Source organism: Chenopodium quinoa, unplaced genomic scaffold (genome assembly GCF_001683475.1).
Source record: "Chenopodium quinoa cultivar QQ74 unplaced genomic scaffold, ASM168347v1, whole genome shotgun sequence".
NCBI classification, from domain to species: Eukaryota; Viridiplantae; Streptophyta; class Magnoliopsida; order Caryophyllales; family Amaranthaceae; genus Chenopodium; species Chenopodium quinoa.
In genome coordinates this window covers 2,832,139-2,855,655 of record NW_018744988.1, presented here as the reverse complement: position 1 = coordinate 2,855,655, position 23,517 = coordinate 2,832,139, and the positions used below count along the sequence as shown (strand labels likewise).

Sequence of the window (23,517 nt, the reverse complement as noted above, 5' to 3'; positions counted from 1 at the left end):
GCTGCTAATATTGAAGATCTGCCCCCTTCTTAAGCTTTATGTATTCTTTCCACGGCCTGCGTGCCGTTTATTTTGTATTTACCCGGCCAGGGGACCGGGGCTTTGAATATTTTGCCGGTCTTTAATGACCGGCTTCTTTTTAATGAATTTTTGTTTTGCCTCAAATTTGTCTAAGTATTCCATATTCTAATATCCAATTGTTCACTAGACCGATTGTTTTACATGGCCGCTAGTTGCAGACAGGTACGGATAGTTAGTCACGCCGCCTATGCCCCTGGACGACTGGTTTTCTGTTTCCAGGATAGACGATCAGTCGGCCATTTATCCAATCGGCATTCGAACTATTTTGTCTGGATCCTTTTTAGGCAGGCGGTCCTGTCATTTGTAAATTTAACCAAGTAGGAAAGTGGTCTGACCAAGTAAACATGAGTGTTACCTAGTCGCCAAGGAACTGAGTAGTAGAGATAACAAGCGGCGGGTACCGGTTGTTTCCCTTTATTCGCCAATGTTTGTTGGCTTTTAACTCATAATTTGTTAACCTAGCAGGAGTAGTGATTGAGAGCCCCTGTTTGCTAAAAACAGGCGGACGACTCATACCTTTTAGGCTCCATACTAAGTTTGAGGGAGTGACTATAAGTTAACATAGGAGTTACTTAGTCTCCGTCACACTCTAGATTGAGTAGTAGAGGTACCAGGCGGCGGAGTCCGGCTGATCCCCTTGATTCGCCAATGTTTGTTGGCTATTAACTCAATAGGTTACCTAGTAGGAATAGGGGTTTGAGTGCCCCTGTTTGCCAAAAAACAGGCGGTCTACTCAAACCTTTTAGGTTCCATACCAAATTTGAGGGAGTGACTATGAGTTAACGTTGGAGTTACTCAGTCGCCGTCACTCTTGCTTGAGAAGTAGAGGTACCAGGCGGCGGATGTCGGCTAGACCCCTTGATTCGCCAATGTTTGTTGGCTATTAACTCAAGAGGTACCCCCTGCATTTGTCCCAAGTAATACAGGCGGTCATCTGACTCAGATGTCAACTGCTACCACTAGTTTGGTTAGTGATAGAGTTATCCTTGTCTTAAAAACGGCTACGTGGTTGCCCTTAGGGACAGTCGTATAGGTGCCGTGTAATTAGTTTATAGAACAATGTTCCACCCAAAAGGGAGCTGCTCTCTGCGACGAATTTCATCCGGAGGGATGCCGCCGGACGCCTGCTATGATGTTGGGACAGGTCGTATTAGTTTTGAAGATTGGATCAGTTGGCTTGGCGCCTGGTCTGATCATTCGGCCTGTGGCCTTGGTAAGTTCTTGGTGAACGTAGGTGCTAAGTAAAAGGAGGGTAGCCGCCTGTTAGGCACAGGGTCGACCAGACCCTAATCTTTTTAGCTAAGTATTAGGGGGGTGGCTATGTGTTTGGAACCAGTCGGCCATCTTCTTATGGAGAGTAGCCGACTATATGTCCAGACGACATGCCCCTATTGTGAGTAAAATACTCAATGGAGAGTAGCCGACTGTAAAGGTACAGACGGCATGCCCCTTTGAAAATAGAGTAAAATACTCAATGGAGAGTAGCCGACTATTTGTTAGTAGGCGTGCCCCTCTTAGTACAAAATTGAATAGTAAGGATGCAAACTTTTATTAAGTAGCTCTTGACTATTTACATCATTCAAAAGAAATATTTCTTAAGATTATCTACATTCCAAGTTCGAGGTAACGGTTGTCCGTCTGGTGTTTCCAGACGGTAGGTACCGTCCCTGACTTCCTCACAGATTTGGTAGGTTCCTTCCCAATTGGGAGTTAGTTTGCCAGACTCATTAGCCCTACCAACTGCTTCCATTTTTCTAAGTACAAAGTCCCATACTTTGAGTGGACGCCTGTGTACTTTTTTGTTGTATGATCTAGTCATTCTCAGGCGATAGATTTCATGGCGCAAGACAACATTGCCCTCTTTTCAGGAAGTGAGTCTAATGCCAGGCGCATGGCTTCCCAGTTTGCCTCTTCGTCATATAGCATTACTCGAAGAGTCGGCTCGTAGTGTTCTATTGGAAGAACAGCTTCCGCACCGCAAGTTAGGAGGAATGGAGTTTCTCCAGTCGCCCCTTTTTCAGTCGTCCTAATGGCCCAGAGAACATGTGGTAGTTCATCCGCCCATAGGCCGCCTGCTCGTTCAATCTTTTTCTTGAGACCGTCCGAGATGATTTTATTAAAGGCTTCTACCTGGCCGTTTGCTTGTGGACGGCCGACAGATGCAAAGTAGTTTGCAATTCCTTGGTCACCCAACCAGCTTTTGAGAACAGGCGTCTCAAATTGGGGACCATTATCAAAAACCATAGACATGGGAACCCCGAACCGAGTGATGACATTTTTCCAAATGAATGAAATTACATCCTTCGTCTTGATTCCCTTTACAGCCTCCGCCTCTACCCATTTAGTGAAGTAGTCAACGCCAACAAGTATGTACCTCCTTCCGCCTGTAGCAGGCGTATATGGACCCAGAATGTCCATGCCCCACTTAGCAAACGGTAGTGGGCTATGAATGGTAGTGAGGTCAGTAGCCGGACGGTGAATTAGTTTGCCAAACCTTTGGCACTTGTCACATTTTTTCACCATCTCCATTGCATCTGCTTCCAAAGTAGGCCAAAAGTAGCCCTGCCGCCTTGCCCTTTGAGCAAGCGTCCTACCGCCTATATGAGAAGCACAGTAACCAGAGTGAAGATCGTCTAGTATCTCGCGTCCCTTTTCTGGAGTAACACACTTTAAGAAGGGTTGAAGGTACCCCCTTTTGTGAAGTTCTCCCTTTATCATTTCAAAACAGGAGGCTCGTTTTTTCAGTGCTGCCGCCTGTTGAGGATCATCCGGCAGTGTACCGTTTGTCAGATATGCCCTGATTGAATCCATCCAAGTTGAGCTTCTGTCTAGGATTCCAATAGGGTTTTCCTCGATGCTTCTCTTCTCCATTACTTCCCAAAAAACTGTTCGAGGAGTATCAGAGGAGGCGGATGATGCTAATTTTGACAGTGCATCCGCCTAGTTGTTTTCTGATCTCGGCACTTGGATTAGATGGAAATCCTCAAGGGAGCCGACTGCTTGTCGGACCGCCTGTAAATACTTGATCATGGCCGGATGGGTTGCTTCGTATTCGCCATTGTACTGACTCACTATCAATTGTGAATCGGAACAGGCGTCTATTTTTCTTGCCCCTGCCGCCTTGCACATGCGGATCCCGGCTAGTAAAGCTTCATATTCTGCCTCATTGTTTGAAGCCTGAAAACTGAAGCGTAGAGCATACTCGTACCTGTCGCCCTCTGGCGACTGACATATGACGTCTGCTCCACAACCATTTGAAGTAGAGCTTTCGTCCACATATACCTTCCATACTTGGTCTGGAACTTGAGAGTCAGGAGGACGAGTCATCTCTACAATAAAGTCAGCAAAGGCTTGCCCCTTCACTGCTTTTCTAGGCTCGAAAGTAACTTTGAGGCTCTGTATTTCTATGGCCCATTTGATCATTCAGCCTGACGACTCCATGTTGGTAAGGGGCCGCTTGATAGGTTGGTCTGTATACACGACAACTGCATGTGCCAAAAAGTAGGGCTTTTTTGAGGAAGTGTTCCCCTAATAGTGGGGCCGCCTCCTGAGAAGCCGCCTGCAATGGTGTAGACGACTGCATCATCTGTATCGGAGTTGTCAGCCTGTTGATTCTTTTTGGCCGACAGCTTTTTTGAGGAAGTGTTCCCCGTAGATTTCTTGACATAAGTGTCAAGATCACCTTGCTCGGTCAGGCGGTCCAGATACCGCATGAGACTGATGCAGTCATTGGTGTGATGACCAACATCATCATGATAAGCACAGAATTTATCTTGGTTCCGGTTGTTTGCAGAACCCTTCATGGGGACCGGCTTCTCAATTGAGATCCGTCCCTTGATTTCTTTTAGGATAAACTGGTTATCCTTGTTAAACGCATACTTTGGGGAGTATGGTTTGAATTCTTTTTTCTTTTTCTGGGCCGGCTGTTTAGAGGAATCAGCCGCCCAGACCTCTTTTCTCTTCTCATCTTTGTTTGACGACTGTTTCTGTCGTCCTTCTCTTTTGTCGAACCTTTTCCCGTCCGACTGTTTTACCGTGCAAAGATCAGTCGCCTGTATATAGGCTTCTGCTTCAATCAAGGCCTCTTGAAGAGTCGCCACCCTTTTTCGAACCAAATCAAATTTGAAGGTAGACCCGTCTTTGAGACCTCTGAAAAAGTCAGTATAGGCTACCTCATCCGGTAACCCTTGAATCTGTATTCTCATCAGGTTAAACCGCCTGATGTAAGAACGAAGCCCCTCCTTCTCGCCCTGCTGAATTGTTCCTAAATCAAGGGTCGTTTTCTTCGCAGGGATGTTCATGGCGAAGTTGGAGGTGAACAAGTAAGCAAGCGTCCTGAAGCTATTTACACAACCAGTCGGCAGGTTGCCGAACCATTGTTATGCGATTCCTTTGAGAGTCGCTGGGAAACACTTGCACCAAGTGGGATCATCCAACCCTTGAAGGTACATCAGGTTGGTGAATGCCATCAGATGGTCTTCTGGGTTAGTAGTGCCGTCATAGGCGCCTACTAGTACATTTTTCACTTTGGCCGGCTGAGCGGCTTCAGTAATTTCCTTGGAGAAGGCCGACGGATGTTCACCAAGTCTAAGCAACCGTAGCTGCCAGTCCATAGGTTGGACGTTTTTTGCTGCAGGTCCACCAAACGGAGGTGGCTGCAAAAAATACTGTTGTTGCGACACAAATGGTAAGTTTGGTACCGCCTGGTCGCTATGAAAGCCGGACTGACGGGAGGTACCGCCTGACTGACTCTCATGATACGACTGAGTATGCCTCATCGAGGCATTTCGCAGACTGTCATGAAAGTTTGAAGTAGAGGCCGACTCTGACAATCGGTCACTTTTCTTCTGCTCTAGCAGTAGCCGAGCGTCTGTGAATGTTTGCTTCGACCCGTCCGCCTGAATATGACGAACAGGTTTCCTATTTCCTGTAGGAAAACGAAATTTTGTGAAATCAAGGGCAGGTGGCTCCCGCTTCCTAGATTTAGGATGAGGAGTCGCCTCTCGCCCTTGAACTGGCTTCCTCTTCAGTGAAGTGGAGGGTTTCTTAGCCGACTGCTCCTTGACTGGAGCAGGCGGCTTCTTGTTGATCAACTCTTGAATCTCTCCCTTGAAGTTCCTCATGAAGGTCATGAGTTCGTTCCTTGTGATGGGAGCAGACCCATCAGTCGGCTGTTGCCGAACAGGCGGTGCGCCTGCTGGCTCACTTCCAGTTTGAAGATGTTCCCGTTCCCTCCTTTCGGTATGACGGGTACGTCGGGCCCTTAGGGTCCCGTCTGAAGCTGTGTGAGCTTCAACTTCAAATTCACTCTCGGTATCATGGTCCGACTGAACTTGAGGGTCGTCTAGGGGACGCCTCTCTTCAGGAGTCGGTACAGACTTGGATGCCATCTCAGAAGTACTCTCCCCACAGACGGCGCCAAATGTTTCGGGGTTTTCTGATGTCCTGCGGGAGAGTTACAATTCCGAGACTGGAACCGGACGCCTGTACCTGCAAAATAACGGAGACTCCTGGTGGTGGGAGCTCCGCCTCCAACGGTCAAGTTAGTACTTGATTAAGGAGTAATTAATGCGGAAATTAAAGTGATTGGGTCTCTCTAGGTGAGAGTGTTTAATGTAGGTAATTTGCTTTTTTAGCGAGATCAGCCGGTTATTACTGTGTGTAATTAATGTGTTTTTTCGTAATCCCCCTTAATGAGGATTAAGGGAGGTATTTATAACCTGCCTAGGTTTAGGTTAACCTAGGGCCGATTGGGCTTCCCTCGGAAGTTGGGCCTGGGTGGCCGGTTTCTCCATTAGGCATGGAGTTTGCCACATGTCATGACATAATAGGTCCAAGGTGGACGAATAAGCGCGTGCCACGTGGCAAGCCCTGACAGTTCCAACTGGGGGACACTTGGCAGGACCTGATTGGCCCACGTGGCGCATTCCGATTGGTGGGAGCAAAATCCCCTAATCAAATAGTACTAAGTTGAGGTACATCAGAATTTGTATGAAAAGAACAACTTGGCAAATCCTTAGCTGATTTATTCACAGAAAGACAAGCAACACTACTGAATTTGTATAAACCACCAATCTTGATGCCAACAGCTTTAACTTGACTAGTTGTAGAGTCCTGAAAAATATAAGAATCTTGCTTAAAAATGGCAACCAGATTATTTTGTTCTAAAAGCTTTCCCACGGAAAGCAAATTATGCCTAAAATCAGGTATCAACGGAACATTCCTTAGAACAATCCCAGGACATAACTCCACAGTTCCCATGTAATTCACCAATTTAACATGACCATCAGGTAGACCAACAGAAACAGGTTTCAGTAATTTAGTATATGAATCAAGCAAACATTTATCACAAACCATATGATCAGTAGCACCGGAATCAACAATCCAATCTGATTTACCAAAACAACTCAGAGTAGAATGAACGCTTGATGCAGAAATTATACCTGCAAAATTCAAAGAAGCATCCAAGCCATCTGAATGAAGACCTTGCTTGCCTTTTATCATCTTCATCATCTCCTTGCATACAACATTCACCAAGGAAGAATCCACAGCAGTATCACTGACCTTAGGCTCAGAATCATCAAACTCAAGAGGATTATCAGGTTGAGAAGAAACCTCAGATACATTAGCAGCCAGCTTAGGAGCAGAACCAGATTGCTTGTTTCTCATGGAAACAAACCATTCAGGATAACCATATAACTTGAAACACTGATCAACAGTATGACCAGGTCTCTTGCAATGCTCACATTTCCTATCAAACTTATCTGTCTTAAAACGTTTTGCATCTCTCTTTACATTATTCTGACTAGAAAATGAAGGCTGATGATTCTGCTTGAAAGAAACAAACGCACTAGTCTGAACTGATAAATCAGGTTTATCATTCAATTTGTGCTATCTCTCAATCTGAAGCAACATATAATACGCTCTATTCACATTTGGCAAAGGATCCATACTAATGATATTAGTTTTAGCATTATCATAATTTTGATTCAAACCAACAAGAAATTGAATCAGTTTCTGCTTCTGATCAGCAACAAGAATTTTCTTCAGAATTCCATAAGTACATGATGTACACATTCTATACCATATTTTACCCTCATTTTATAGCTATGTTCGTATGATTTTTAAGCTCTACGGAGCTATTTCTCGCTAATATCCTCCTCTCTAGTGTGGCTTGGTCTATTTGATTGATTTTGTAGGCATATGAAGATTTCCGGATGATTTGAACTTGTTTTAGATAGCCACGAAAGCTTATTAAGATGGAGGAGAATTTTACCCGTGTCCGCCCTGGAGGGCAACATTGCCCTGGCAGCCAGGGCGAAGAAGGAAAAGAAGAGAAGTCATGAGAAAGAATGGAAGAGTTCAACTTCCATCCGCCCGGACCGGGCGACATTGCCCTGGCAGACCGGGCGGACAAAAGCACTGCATATGAAAGATTTCTTGAAGGCGTAAGGTCGTTTTTGCTTCTCGCGCCCGACCGGGCGGAGTGTCGATGACCGCATTTTCCTATTTTTTCGGGTTTTCTTAATTAAAGGATATAAATACCCTTAGTAAAGCCCGACTAAAACATACTTAGTTATTATATTCTAGCTTTTAAACCTTCATTAGAACCCTAATATTCTCTCTAGATCTAGATTACATTTCACCTTCCAAGTTTTAATCTTTATTCATCAACAATTGGTACTTTTCTTCATTCAAGCAATTGGTATTCATCTTTATTTCTTCTTTTACTTTTAATTACTTATTAATCATGTTTTCTTCATTGATTATTGTTTTTGTTTTCGTTAATATGTGTGAGTAGTTTCTTTATTCCAAGATCTAGCGGATCCCGAATATGATAAATGCATGATTTAATTCTTTAAATTCTCTAATAATAATTGTAATTGATATGCTTAATTGATTATGCTTATGCCAATACTAGATTAGGGATAATTGGTATTGTTATTAATCCTTTGTTTTAATCGCAACGGGAGTTGGGTTTTAACGGATTTGAATAAATCAATTAAGGGTTTGAAGTTCATCACGGGAGTAGTTGAATGGATGATTAGGAAGTTAGAGTAATGTGCTTAAGGTCTTTAACTTACATGATTCCACGAAAGTAGGCTTGATTGTGATTAGAGAAGCCATTGATAACTCGGGAGAGACCATTGGTATTATTCATGGATTACTTTTCCTCATTAATCAATTGAATTATGTGTTAGGGGTAGAATGACTATTGCATTAATCGTATTCGTGGTGATGCTTGATCTTGGATGTTTTTAGCATTGATTTGTCATATTGTTTTGATTTAATCGTTTTAATTAGTTCTTTAGTTATTGATTCTCACTTATTTGAATTGGTTACTTGCTTAGTAATTGCTTGAGTATATTTAAATTAGTTGAACCATAGTCTCTTGGGATCCGACCCTTGCTTGCCCGTCTACATAGTAGTGGTCTAGTTAGGTTTATTTTTGTTAGGTACGCGACACGCCTATCAGTACACTTAGCTAATGCACCACAATCACAATCAGGAAAACCTTTTAACAATTAAATCTCATCCCAAACTCTTTTCAATTTAGAGTAATATTGAACAATCGAATCAGAATCTCGTTCAATAGACATCAATTTCTTATGTAAATCAAACAATTGAGGTGCATTAGATTGACCATACCTCTCCACAATTTCTTCATACAACTGATGAGCAGATTGTTGAAGTAGAAAACCTTCAGAAATGATTTTCTCCATCGAATTGAGCAACCAGGATTGAACCATGTAATCATTATGAATCCACTTCTGAAGATCCTCAGAATCTGGTGCAGGCCTTCTACAACTTCCATCAATGAAGCATAGTTTGTTCTTAACACCAAGCGCAAGACGAATCGAGCGATTCCAGGTAAGAAAATTATCGTCATTGAACTTATGACCTCCGAGCTGTTGATCAGGTTGATCACCAGTACCGAGGAAAAACTTATCAGTATATCTAGAAATCGATGAATTTCCAGATTGAGCAACCATTAATGAATGAGAGAAGAACAATCGAAGAATCAGGTTCAATCGATCGTAGAAAATCAAGAAAAATTCAGTGAAAAACACCGAATAATAGCTCAATTTGATCAGTAAATCGATAAAAAAACAAGCTAGAAATCCAAAAAAATCGAAGAAATCAAAGATAAAAAATGTTTACTGTAGCTCTGATACCATATGAAGTTGATTCAGTAACTAGAATCAGATGAACAAGAGAGAGAAAGTAAGAAATAGAGAGAGAAAGTTTGGGAATTAATTTGTTATTGAATTATGAAGTCAGAGCATTAATTACAGAAGAAGAAAGCTTATATACAACGAATCTTCTAACAACTAACTTGCCAGCTAGGATTAATTAGTTACAGGCCTAAAATGGGTTTGTTATTCTAACAACCCATATATATTATCAGATTACTAACAAAGATCGAAGAGAAGTAATTAAAGAAGATACTGATAAGAACGTGATTTTTTTTTGTCATTTTTTTAAAAATATAAAAATAAAAATAAATCATATCAAAGATTTACATTAATCCATAAAAATGAACGCTCGTGATTTGATTTAATACAATGACCTACAAAAGTTGCCTTAGGTAACACCAAATGGTATCACTTTGAAGGTTAGAACCTTAACTAATTCATAAGTAACACTTTTGTAACACTTTGATATCATGTAACACTTGATGGGAACACTTTGATATCTAGTATCACTTGATTGTAACATTTTGATATTTAGTAACACTTTATTGTAACACTTTGATAATTTGATATTAAGTAGCACTTTATTGTAACACTTTAATTTTTGGTACCAGTTAGTCATATATAAATTTTAAATTAGGAATAATCATTTGACCGTATTACTATTATATACTTCGCATAATATTAACAGTTTAATTGTAAGCTTTACTTGTAATTAATATTTTACAACTACTAGTAGAAAAACACAAATGGATACCAAATCTAGAATTAAAAAGCCACCTTAAAAGGGTTCCAACCCGTACCTTGTAGGTTATGGACACTGGTTTTTACCAAGTATCCCCAAAATAATTAGAAGACTCCACCCGTATCCCTCTTTTATCTCTCTAAGTCTTGACTCCACCATAGGCCTGGCCACTCTATCGCTCTCTCTCTCTCTCTCTCTTCTCCCTCCTCATTCACAAGTGGCGGCGATGGTGGTGGCGATAGTGAAGGTGGTCACGAGCGATAACGATGGTGCTTCGAATTCAAGGGTTTCAATTGGTCGTCATGGTATGATTTTCTTCAAACTTTCCCCTTTAAATTCCAAATTTTGGGCTCTTTTATATAATTACTAGTTCAAATCTTAGGTTTTGTTAAATAAAGGTGTAGATCCTAAGTGTGGTCTTACCTATGTTTTCCAGAAGTCTGGTGGTGAAACTGGTGATTGATTTAGAGTTTCAAAGAATTTGAGGGGTTTTTATTACTTTTCTCATTAGCGGTTTTAATCGATTTTTGATAGATTAGTATTTGGATATTTACTTTTTATCGTCAAACTTATGATTTGTTGATTATTGATTACTATCACAAGATTAAGTAATTTCTAGTTAGTTTTACAAGGGTTTATATAGATCAGCTTTTTTAATAGTTAACAGCATTGAAATTTTGTGAATTCTGCTTGGTTTGAGGTGCTTAATCCCATCCTGTTGTCTATCCTATTCTGGCATGAGGAGAAATTAATTCAAAATGGCTATATGATTGCAAAATTAGACATTTCCATGATTGCAAAGTTAGGGGATTCAAAATGGCATGTTTTTTCTATTTTTGTTTAATCACATGTTTTTAAGGATAGTAATGGTAATTGGTAAGTTCCATGGAATAATTGTAGGTGCATGGAGAAGATGAATGGTCGTTTGGGTATTGTGAACAAGGAACTGGAGTCTTTAGCTGCCCTGCTACAAAAAACCCCATGTATACATACCATGAAAAAATTGTTCTTGGACAAACCAACCTTTCTGTCTCCAAGGTTAATCAGATCTTGAGGGAACTGAGTTAGAGAGTGGCTAGGGGAATCCTATGATTTGCTCGCACGAAATTGCAATCACTTCTGTGATGATTTATGTGAAAGGTTTGGTGTTCCAAAACTTCCAGGTATAGTATAGTATCATTGCTACCTTGCTTTAATTATAACTAATTGTAATTAATTTAATAGCCCTTGTGTTGATTGCATTTATTACTGTCACGAGTTGACTTTTACATTCATAAGATTGTGCTCTTTTGGTATGTGATCACCGAATTGAGCTGAGGCTCCAAATCTGTACTTTAGAGCTATATTAATATTTTACCATTTTTTAATGTAGTGCATTAAATTATCTGGCATCATATAATGATAACATCAAGAGGTGCATTTCCGATGTCAGATTAACTTTTGCATGCTAGTAGCAATCTATATTTACGCTGGTTGGCACAATGATCTATTCGCTAAGCAAATTAGCTATTGTTATAGCCCTTCCAAATTGTAAGTGTGCAAGTTGCCGCGAGACTTGAACAAATAAAGATATCATGTCATACATGTTTCTAACTTCAATAAATGTGTCTTCCATCACACACATTGCAGCTATGCAAGATTAATAAAGCAAAGTGTGAGATAAATTAATCTTTCTAATAGTCTAAGTCTGAGGTATACACGCAATTCCAAACACAACATATATGCAAAAAGCTTTATTAATATTTGCATTGCATGTATATGAGTATTAGAGAATTATCTCATCAGACTTGATTATTAGCTGACCAGATAGACTAAGATTGCTTTCGGTTGAGTGAAACTTATTTTTCTTATTTGTCTTTGGTTAAGACCATATTAAACTATATAAACCTTTTTGCCTTTGTAAATTTGGTAATTTGAATTGGTTCAGGACTCTTGGATATTTTGACATTGATTCCCATTGCTTCTAGATAAGAGTGCAAGGAATTAGGTGATATATGACTTTGATATATTTACCATGCATTCTTGCTTGAAATGAACTAATTGCAGTGCTTCAAGTAGCTGAAATAGTTAAGTAGTTTTACGGAAATTGAAAACATTGTAAGCTTCAGTATGGCATGATCCTAAATGTAATTATTGTTCTTATACATAATATTGATGTTGCGATCATCTCTGATTTTATTGTTGTTTATATCATCTTTTAGTTTCTGGCAGCCATAGCGCAGTCGTTGTATGTAGGATTTTGAATACTTTAAGCTTGAACAGCCTAACTTAGTTTATATTGACATGAACACAGGCTAATTTACAAAATGAAAATACCTCAACCCCACCACCTGTTGTACTTATAGTCTCATATTCATTCTGCAGTCTTGTGTGTTCTTCTTTGTAGGAAGCAAGATCTAGATGGGAGATTATAGAGCAGTCTCCCATGTATACAACAAATTTTCATCCTTCATATGATCAGCTTATTTTTACAATGAGCAAGGCAATTGTATATTTTAATGACATGAGCTAAACATAGTATTTATGACATTAGTAACATAACACCTGTAGCAATAGCACACCAGTCTCATTATTTCAGTTAAGATACATGTCTGACATAGATCAACAAACCGATAGTAGCAACTTATAGCTGCTAGTCTGCCTATGCTAGGTTTCTAGCTCATGTCTTCTTAGTTTCGCCTCTGAACTAGATCCCCCTCCCCTTCCATTTCTGATCACACATCCACCACCCTTAATAGAAAATAAATTATGATCATTTTCCTCATGTATACTCTAGAGAACAAGAGAAAAATGAGGTAATGGTTAATACATTATCTTTTACAAAGCACTAACTCATATTATTATGTTATTTCATTTTTGTTCTAGTTGTCTGATGTATGATGCTTTCACACATACATAGGATCAAAAGGATCAAGATGAAGGATTGCTTCGGAAAGTGATGATGCCACAAGAAGCGTGCTTACATATACAAGATCGAGATAAACTTTTTTTCTTTTACTCCCGGGAGTGAAAACTTTGGAGCTTTCGGCTAACTATAACCGCTGCTGCTGTCACGTACTATTATTGGCTTACTGCTGTATTGCTGCTACTATTGCTTACTGCCGGTTTTGGCTGCTATTGTTGTTTGCTGCCACTGGTGGCTACTACTACTGTTTGCTGCCACTATTGGCTGCTACTGCTGTTTGCTGCCACTGCTATCTGCTATTGTTGTTTGCTGCGACATACTGCCGTCTGCTGGTATATATTGATATCCGATTTGTAGGTACTATTATTGGTGCTGTCGTTCTGCCACTTAGCTTTTGCTATCATACTGCTATCGCGTTGACTATTTTTGGAAAATTTGGAGCTTTTTCTTATTTCGTCCCTTTTTCCAAGCTAGAAACCAAAGCTGTCTTTCTTTTGTTTTGATTATTATATTGTTTGACCAAACATAAAATTGGTGTTTATGGATAATTTTTTGTAAGAATTATGAAATTATTTCAATTCAAATTATTGTTTATCATATACGTTAATTTCTCATTCATGGTTATGTTGTTGTACAAATTTATATTATGTATTATTTTTAAACAACAACAATAAAAACAACAACAACAATAAAAAAAAAATTGTTACATTTGTTTGCAAAAAAAAAAAAGTTTGAAAAAAGTGATACATAATGTCGAATAAAGTGCTACCATATGTCTCAAAAAATGATTAAAAAATGTTACCTAATATTCAATAAGGTGTTACATTAGTTCAAAAAGTGATACATAATGTCGGATTAAGTGCTACTATATGATTGAAAAATGTTACAAAAGATAAATAAGTGTTACCTAAGAAATAAAACGTAACACTTGAAAAATGTACTAATAATATAAAAAGCGTTACATAAGAGGGTTTATAGTAGCACTTTTGAAAGTGTTACCATACGTCACCCAAAGTGTTACATAACACCTTAAGTAACATGGGCGGAAGTATCACCCAATAAAATGTTACCTATTGTCTATAATAACACTTTTACCACTTTATGTAACATTTTTTGGGTGTTACTTAAGGTTAGTTTTGTACTAGTGGCAATTTTATTATGGCCACTTGAAAACTATCCACATGGTTAAAGCTAGACTTGGTCTGTCAACCAAATTAAAGAAAAATCGAATTGGTGAATAAATATTTAATCAACAAAACGAATTTACAAAAATTAATTGGTAAATGAAAATATATATAAAAAAATTTGTAATAAGCGAAAATTATATTTCTTATAACACAACGTCACAACCTAAGTACCAAACTCATGAATTTGTGATGCGACAATCAACAAAAAAACACGTAATTTTCAACTTAATTTGACGTTTTGAATTTCATTTTCACAATCTCTTGTCATCTAAATTTAACTTGTTGGAACGTATCATCGATGTGAACTAGAATTAATGAAACTTATACATACAAACTTTTGAACTTATCTCTTTCAACTCTGATCTCCTTTAATCGTCTCAAAGTGTCAACTATAATCACATTGCGTGGCCATAAAAGGGCAACAACACCAAGGATGAAAATTTAAATGATTATCTCATTATAGAAAGATATTTGATTATGTGACAACGACAAATATAATTGAATATACATTTAATTTTAAAAATTTATATCAATATTTAACACCTAATACCCGTCTCTCTACTTTGTTCTCTTCTTAAAAATGTGTATTGCCCTAGTTGCTACTCCACATGTTACCAACAATCCTTATGGTATTAATTAAAACATAATGAATACTAGTATAATAACTTGTGCTTATCGAAGTCACATCGTCCACCTTTTATTCCAAGGAAGAGGTTGGGAGTTGAGAGGTGGAAGGGAGAATAATTAAATGATTAAATCAAATCAAGTTACGCTGTAATTTTTTTTAAAAAATGGTCCAATACATATGGAATATAATATCAAATCAAGTTACGCCTGGCCTGTACTTAGGAAAACAGTCCAAAAATACATTGTTCTCATCACAACATCCACTTGATACAAAACCTAGTAATCTTACAGTCAAACGTTACTCGTATTTTGTGTATAGTATGTAAAATTACTAAGATTTTAGTGTATCTCCATGTATTCGTACTTGATTTCACATCACCATCAAGCAACCACTTCCAAATTTCCAACTCTTCTAAGCACTTTATTGCTACATTTGAGGTACATATGGTGAAATAATTACTGTTTCGGTTGAAAACAATGGGACCTTGCCGAAGGTCCGCTGAAGTGGAGAAAACTGGATTCGGTCCAAGTTGTGTTGGGCCGAAGGTTTCCTGCACAGTGAACACACGTAAACTAGCCTCGGGGGTGTTTCCGAGGAAGGCCCCTCCGATGCTAAAGTCAGTACAATGTGTAAAAGGAAGACACTATGCAAGAGAGTTTGTAGCTTGAGGCTTTTGTGGAATATTCCTGAATGCAAGAATGAGCATATGAAATGGAATATCAATGTATATGTGATGTCCCCTTGAATGTGTTAATATGATGGCTTTTATACCTTGTCATACTTGGAGAGGTTGGGCTTTAGCCCAATTGGCTTACTTTGTGGGCTGACTTTTGACTTTTGAGCAATTGGAGAGTTGAACCTTGACCTTGGGCTTTTAATTGGATCATTTAGTGCTCCGGCCCAATTTTGACTAAATTGGACCCAAACAACTTGCCCCCCAGACCCGATTTGGAAGAATGACGGGTCGGGTTTGATTTAACTCAGAAAAGGAGGGAAGTAAATGATTTAATTGATCCAAAAATTTGAATTTAAACCGTAATTAATGAGATAACAACGGTTAATGATTTGCGGAAGTTGGACGGATAATGGGCAGTTTAATCACAAGACATGTGTTTAATGGTTACTTAGTGGGTACTTAAGAGAAATTAAAGCACAGACTCTTCGTATCCCGTACCTGGAGATATAAACAGAGGCGCGTCATTCTCCTCACTTATTCACCAACACGAACCCAGAATTCTTCGAGAGAGAAACCAAGAACCCGCATCAAAACTTCGCAAATTCCCCGAGCATTGAGCTTAGAAACTGAGACTTGCCACTACGAACTCGTAAATCGGCAACTTTCGCTTCAGATTAAGGTAAATTCCTTTGATTTCAGTTTATTTTTCTTCGAATTCGAACTCCTTCCCCTTTTCTTTCGACTTTTCTCTTCGAAATAATCCATGGCAAGAGGAGTTAGAGGTAGAGCCCGTGCTCCAAGAAGAGCAAGGCTGATTCCCGATCCTAGGAACAGGATTGGGACCTGGAATGGTCAAAGGCCGGAGTCTGACCCTGCTGAAGGGATTAGGGCGACTCCCCTTTCCTCGGCTCCTCCTCAAAGAACGGATGAGCCGAGTGCTTCTGGACGGGATGATGAAATTCCCGCTGTCCTTTGGGATATCCTCCCTGGGTTTTCAGAGTGGGAGAATGCCGAAGTCGCTTCGGCCATGATAAAGAACCGCCCCTACTCATGGTGGGTAGAGAACGCCGATCAATATCGATTTGCCGAGCAGATTGAGTTGCACTACGGCATTTTTGAAGCTGATGGATATTGGTGCCGAATGCCCTCAGCATCCGATAGAATCCATCGTCCACCCCCGGGGTATGTGGGGGTGTACACGAGACAGCTTCAGTATGGGCTGAGGTTCCCTTTGGACGTTTTCGTCCGAGACTTGCTGATCCATTACAACATTTCCCTATGTCAGCTAACCCCCACCAGCATCCGAAGGGTGATGACATACTTATGGGTCTGCAAGTTCTTCAAATACGTGCCGAACCTGCACTGCTTCAGAAAGCTCCATCGGCTAGTGCCAAATATTCAGAGTGGGCACGGAAGCCATGGTTCTGGGTGGTATCGGATTGAGTCCCGGCCCCAATACTTGACCATGTGGCCAAATGACTCTTCAGACAAGGACTGGAGAGGTCAATGGATTTGGGTTAGGGCACCCACAGATCCGGGCCACCCTTGCGTCTTCAGCGCTCCCCGGTACTTAGCTGAGCCTGATCCCGAAATGGGAAGTCTAGGTCCCCCCGCAGATAACGGGGCGGATCCGAACCTGGATCAGCAACATATCTTCGGCAAGCTGCCGAACCCGGGGGGGAGTGGTCGAATGCAGCATATCCCGGAGACTTGGCTCCCCGATACGCATTACGTTTTCCAAGAGAATATGCTAGCAGCTGTTGGCCTCAGCCGAAAGTTTAAGGATGGTAAGCTTCTTCGGCTGGGGCCGAGGCTTTTAACTACCTCTTTTTCTTCTCTCGCTTTGCTTTTTTATGCTGTGCCAACATATCTGAGCTAAACTTTTTCCCTTTCCTTTTTTCAGAGCGGGACGAGACCAACGTTGGTATTAACTACGCTCGTCTTGGTGTTAACCGAGAGCGAGTTGTAACTGAACGGGCCCCGTCTATCACTGAGCCGAGGCATAGGGAAGTTCATCTGGATTCTTCCCACTTCCAAATTGAGGCTGTTGCTCTGTATCAGAGGCAGAAGCCTTGGTGGAAGAAGAGAGACCCTTGGTTTCAGCTGCTGAACGAAGAAGCTGAAGCTGCCCGCACAGCCGAAGAGGTTGCACGGGTACTTGAGGCTTGCGAAGGAGGAGAGGGGTCCTCCAGAGCTGCTGAAGCCGAAGCTGCAGCTAGAGCAGCTGAAGAAGACGAGGCTTTGCTGAAAACCTCGGTGAGCTTTCAGAAAACTTTTCTTTTCTTTTTTTTTTTTTTTTTTTTTTTTTTTACTCACACTCTTCTTCCCCCCTGTCTGTTACAGTCTGAAGAGAGTAACAGACACAGAGAAGGCAAAGCTCCTGTTCGTCCCGAAGATCAAATACAAGAGTCTTCAGACTCAGATATGGACGAGCAGCCCCTTCTGAAAAGGCGCCGAAGGATGGCCATCATCGGCCCTCATGACTTTCAGCAGAGGCCGATGACCATCGGCGTCGCAATAAGGGAACCTGAGGAAGGCAATGGATCGCCGAGGGTTCCCCAGCCAACACCCCAATCTCCTCAAAAGACCCCTCCGCCACCTCCTGAGATGGAGGTGGATCAGAGAACTCCCGAACCTAAGGGAGGGGTCCAAGAAGAAATCAAGAAGAGTGCTGCTGAGCACGAAAATAAAGATGCCGTGATGTCCAGTGCTGAGGGCTTCACGGCAGATATCGCAAGAGAGGTTGAGGCTTTCGTCCTCACCCCTGAAGAAGAGGAGGTCATAGTAATTGACTCCTCTGAGAAGGACGATGCTGAGGCAACCAAAGCTAATCAAGCTCCATCGTCGTCCTTCCCTTCTTTCCAGACTCTGCATTCTGGAGAAATGGGTTTCTCGGCCCCCCGAATTCCAATCCCAGATCACATCTGGGACCTCATATGGGGTCAAAACCGAGAAGGAGCTGCAGCCTACTTCGGCAATTTTGCTGGCATGTCCGAAGTAGACAGGGCAAGGATCTGGTCGCTGAAGGCCACTGCTGGGATGGGCGAATCCAGCAGATCAGTTCCTGACCCAGCCAGGTCTAACCAACTGCTGATGATGCAGGTAATTTTCCTTCATTTCCTCCGAAATTCAGCTCTTCATATATATATATTTTTTTTTTTTATTTATTATATATTTTTTTTTTGTCTTCCTGTTTTCAGTTCGTGCACAATCAGACTCTCACTGTAGAGCTGATTGATACCCTACAAGATAGGGTAGACGCTGCTGTGCACGAAAAGAAGGTGGCTGAAGAGGAAGTTAAGCTTGCTAAGCTGAAGCAAGCAGCAGCTGAAGAGAAGCAGCAGGAGGTTGAGGAGTACGGTAAAAAAGCTGCCGAAGCCCTGAAAACCTTCTGCGATGCTATGGAGAAGGAGGTTTTTCCCCCACTGATGGAAGGGGAAAAATTCCTCCAGGAGCATATGGGAGTGGACGTCTCCAAATTCAAGGCTGCTATTGAGAGCCGAATTCAAGAAGGAACTGCTGCACAAGCTGAAGTGCAGCAGCGTCTAGAGGCTCTTGAAACCAGCCGAATGGCTGCTGAAGAGTTGCTCCTGGCCAAAGACGTCCAACTCTCAGAGGCTGCTGCTGCTGCTGAAGCCCAAAGAGCTAAATTTCAAGAGGCTGAGGATCAACTGCTGATCCAGAAAGTTGAAGTGGCCCAGGCTCAGACAAAGGCTTTCCAAATTCAGCAAGAGCTGAATGAGCTGAAGGGTTCCTCCTCCAAAGTCGCTGATGAGCTGAAGAAATCCAAGGAAGACTTGGAGGAGACCTAGAAGAAGCTGGCTGATGCTGAGGCTTTACTCAAAGTCCGTGTTTACACCCAAGAGGAATATGAGATGGGTTTCAGAAACGGATTCCGAGTATGCCGAAGAGTCTGCCTTCATGCTGAGCCGAAACTGGACTGGTCTAAATGTGCTGAGTGGGTTCAGAATCCCGAAGACCCTCACATGAAGTATGCAACTCCAGCTGAAGCTGAAATTCTTAAGGCTGAGGAAGCCGAAGAGGAAGCTGAAAGACTGGAGTTGGAAGCTGAGCAGAGGGAAAGGGAGGCTCGGCAAAGTGCAAAGCCCGCTTCTTCTGCTGCTGGGGCTGAGGCCACCATGGGGCTCAACGCTGATCAGTTTGATCCTCCGGCTGAAGCATAGGAACTCGGGCAGTCGTCTTCAGAATCTTGCGGTTCATCATGCGCTTAACTTTAGACTTGCCGCTTTCTGAGTTTTTTGCCTTGTTTTTTGCTTCAGCTTGCCTTGTCGTACAGCAGTTTTATTATTTTTTTTTGCTTATGTACGTATTTCGGCAGCTGTTATTTTCCGCTTGTGGGCGGCTGCCGATACTGAATTATTGAACTTGTAGCTCAATTTTTGAGAAATATTAATCTAATGCTCTTTTCTTCAGTTGCTTTATTTTTGAATGCTTTACTGTTTCTTTTCTTCAACTCTGCCGAACATAGTTGCACTGAGTGCTTCTTGCCCCCACAGAAATTGAAGTATGACTTCAGTTAAATAAGCAATTTCTGAACTTCTTCAAAATGGGTATCCGAAACACAGGGCCAACTGGAGGCAATGCTTCTGGGATACAAGTCTTACTGAAGATTGACTGTCTGAAAGCTGATATCCGAAACACAGGGCCAACTGAAGGCAATGCTTGGGACATTAGCTTTCTGGGACTAACCTCTTTAGAACAAGTCTTACTGAAGTTTGACTTCAGCTGAAACACCACCGTTCTTAAAGAAGACGCGTATCCGAAACACAGGGCCAACTTAAGGCAATGTTTCGGATAATGGCTCTCTGGGATACAAGGCTCAGTTAAGGCAATACCCCAGAATTGTCCATGCTCATGTCTTTGGAGAACAGGTCTTACTGATGTTTGATTTCAGCTGAAAGACCAGTGTTCTTTAAAAAGACTGAGTTTTATAAGCCATCTGAAACCCAGTTACCCGAAGGCGAAGGTTTCAGACGAGGCTGATTTAAAAAGGCTGTTATCCTTGATTTTCTGTCTATCTTTGAAAAATGGATACCCGAAACACAGGGCCAACTTAAGGCAATGTTTCGGATAATGGCTCTCTGGGATACAAGGCTCAGTTAAGGCAATATCCCAGAATTGTCCATGGACTCATGTCTTTGGAGAACAGGTCTTACTGATTTTTGATTTCAGCTGAAAGACCAGTGTTCTTTAAAAAGACTGAGTTTTGTAAGCCATCTGAAACCCAGTTACCCGAAGGCGAAGGTTTCAGACGAGGCTGATTTAAAAATTTTCAACTGTTGCTGTTATCCTTGATTTTCTGTCTATCTTTGAAAAATGGATACCCGAAACACAGGGCCAACTTAAGGCAATGTTTCGGATAATGGCTCTCTGGGATACAAGGCTCAGTTAAGGCAATATCCCAGAATTGTCCATGGACTCATGTCTTTGGAGAACAAGTCTTACTGAAGTTTGACTTCAGCTGAAAGACCGGTGTTCTTTAAAAAGACAGGTTTTGTCAGCAATCTGAAACCCAGTTACCCGAAGGCGAAGGCTTCAGACGAGGCTGAATAAAAAACCCTTAAAGAGTAGATAGAACAAAGAAAATTTTGAAAGGATAAAAAGTTGTAAATATTTATATAAATGGCGGCTCCAAGGCCTTTCATTAGTTCAAAATGTACTTACAAAGATTGTTCTGCCCCGAAGGGTTTACACATGGTATCTTTTCAGTACATCAGCGTTCCAGTGATTTTTCAACTCAGTTCCATCCAACTGCCGAAGTCGGTATGTCCCTGGCTGAAGCTCATCATATATTTCGTAAGGTCCCTCCCATGTAGCTGAGAGCTTCCCATGGATTCGGCCTTTCTGAACTGCAGCAGCATTCCGAAGGACAAGATCTCCAATTTTGAGAGGCCTTGCATGGACCCTTCGGTTATGGGAGATGAGGTCTGAACTTATCCCGGGCATATCAGCTGCCGAGAAAGCAAACACATCTCTGTTATCCCGCAGGAGCTGAATAAGTTCACAACGGGTGTTAGGATCAAGGTCCATCCCGATTGTTACACATTTCTCAGCATCTCCTTCGGCCAACTCAACTGTTTCAGTCTGTTGGTCCATGTCCATTGCCGATGGACTGGACTCTTCAGAATCTGGTCTGCTGCCAATGTCAGCAGGTGTCCCAGTCTTTATGTTCTTCGGCTGGCTCTCTGAGTCTTTCGGCTCAGCTGAAGAGTCAACCTTTTCCCTTTCGGGACCTTTTTCTCTGGGCACGGATCCTTGGGCCGAAGCACTTAGGCCTTTCGGCTTTTTTGTGCTTGGCTCTCTTTCTTTTTCCTCCTCATCCCTGTCGTCATCTGGGCGACTACTGGATGGCTTGAGGTAGTTGCACCTTCGGGCGTCCTTTTGGTTGCCCTGTATCCTTTCGGGGAAGCCGGCGTCTGAGACGTAAATCATCAGCTGATGATAAGTTGAGACGACCCCTTGGATCTCGTGAATTATGGGTCTCCCCAAAATCACGTTGTACACTGAAGGAGCGTCGATGACCAAAAACTCAATCATGACGTTCCGGGCTGCCTCATCGCAACCGATGGTGACAGGAAGCGTCACCTTCCCATCTGGATAAGTTGAAGCCCCATTGAACCCGGATACCGGATAGGGTACCGGCGTAAGGTGCTTGGGCTTCAGCTTAATTTGGTTGTAGGCCTTTCGGAACAGAATGTTTGCTCCGCTGCCACCGTCAACAAGGACCTTACTGACGTCGTGGTTGGCCACCGTGGCGATGATCACCAACGGATCCTCGTGAGGGAACGTAATCCCCCGGCAGTCGGCGGCTGTGAACGTCATGTTCGGCACCGGCGACTGGGGAGATTGAATGTCAGCGTTGTTCACCTGGTGAGTCAAAGCTCTAAGGTGACGCTTGTGCTCCCTCCGAGAGTATATTCCTCCCGAGATAACATTGATCGGAGGGAATTTCCCCTCCTGTTTTTTACTGTTTTTCCGGGGGAAATCAAGGTCCTGCCGAGAGTCCTTTGCTAACCTCTCGGATTCTTTTTTCTCGCGGTGATCCGCGATGTATTTTTTCAAGTATCCCTTCCGGACCATGTCCTCTATCTGGTCCTTCAGCTGGATACACTCCTCAGTGTTGTGGCCCGAAGACTCGTGGAACTCACACCACTGATTTTTATTTTTTCGCTGATACCACTCTGGGAGTGGTCTCGGCTTTCGGTAACTCTGCTCCTCCTTCGTCACACTGTAAATTTTGGCGCGTGGAAGAGAGAGCGGAGTGTAGGACTCATATCTGCCTGTGTATGAGGCAAACCTGTCCTTCTTTGGGTCGCTGGCCGGAGATGGCTCCGGAGCCTTTGATTTTCCCTTTGCCTTATGGCCTTGGCCTTCAGACAAAGGTATTTGCCTCTGTTTCCCTCCCCCGGATTGAGGTTGGGTTTTTGCTTTATTCCATTCTTCGGCTCGGATGAACTTATCCGAAGCACTAAGAACTTCCTCCAAGGTCTGAGGGGTATGCATGACCATGAAGTCTAGGAATTTTCCTGGCTGAAGGCCATTCTGCATTGCAAAAACAGCTAGCCCCTGGTCCAGCTGAGAGACGCTTGATGACTCGTTACTGAAACGGGTCAGGTAGTCTCGGAGGCTTTCGGTTTCCCCCTGTTGCAGACCCATGAGCTCTGCGGTAGTCTTCTCTCGGCGGTTTGCCGTGGAAAACTTGCTCCTGAACTTGGAGGACAGATCATCCCAACCTGTTATGGAGCCTTGCCTTACTCCCTTGGAGATCCACGCTTGCGCGACCCCCTTGAGAGTGGTTGGGAAATATTTGCACCAAGTCGCCTCGGATCTGGGGCAAAGATGCATATGAGTCTCATACGAGGCCACGTGGTCCTTCGGATCCGTGGTCCCGTCATATGTGATATGCGACGGTATTTTAACCGTGGGTACGCGCTCTTCCAGTATCCATTGCTCGAATGGTGAACTAGCGGGAAGCATAATGGCCTTGCCCTTGTTCCTGGCCGAAGGGACCGCGCTCCGCCCTCTTAGAGAGGTAGGAGTGGTTTTCGTCCCTGGCTGGGAAGTCTGGGCCTCGGCTGCA

General features: G+C 42.3%; 1 protein-coding gene and 1 long non-coding RNA gene across 2 annotated transcripts; one reads left to right on the top strand and one right to left on the bottom strand.

The window, feature by feature from the left end:
• Nucleotides 1–8,606: 8,606 nt before the first annotated feature.
• On the bottom strand, nucleotides 8,607–9,074 carry LOC110706531. Its single transcript, XM_021884448.1, has one exon. The coding sequence runs from the start codon at nucleotides 9,072–9,074 to the stop codon at nucleotides 8,607–8,609; it is 468 nt and encodes a 155-aa protein (XP_021740140.1).
• Nucleotides 9,075–10,090: 1,016 nt separating this feature from the next.
• Nucleotides 10,091–13,522, top strand: LOC110706687. Its single transcript, XR_002508385.1, has 3 exons — nucleotides 10,091–10,325; nucleotides 10,921–11,183; nucleotides 12,920–13,522. It is a non-coding gene; the product is annotated as an uncharacterized LOC110706687 (long non-coding RNA).
• The last annotated feature ends 9,995 nt before the right edge of the window (nucleotides 13,523–23,517 follow it).

Bases quoted from the DNA above. Each gene is read 5' to 3' on its own strand.
- LOC110706531 (XM_021884448.1), bottom strand. From the start codon at position 9,074: ATGGTTGCTCAATCTGGAAATTCATCGATTTCTAGATATACTGATAAG.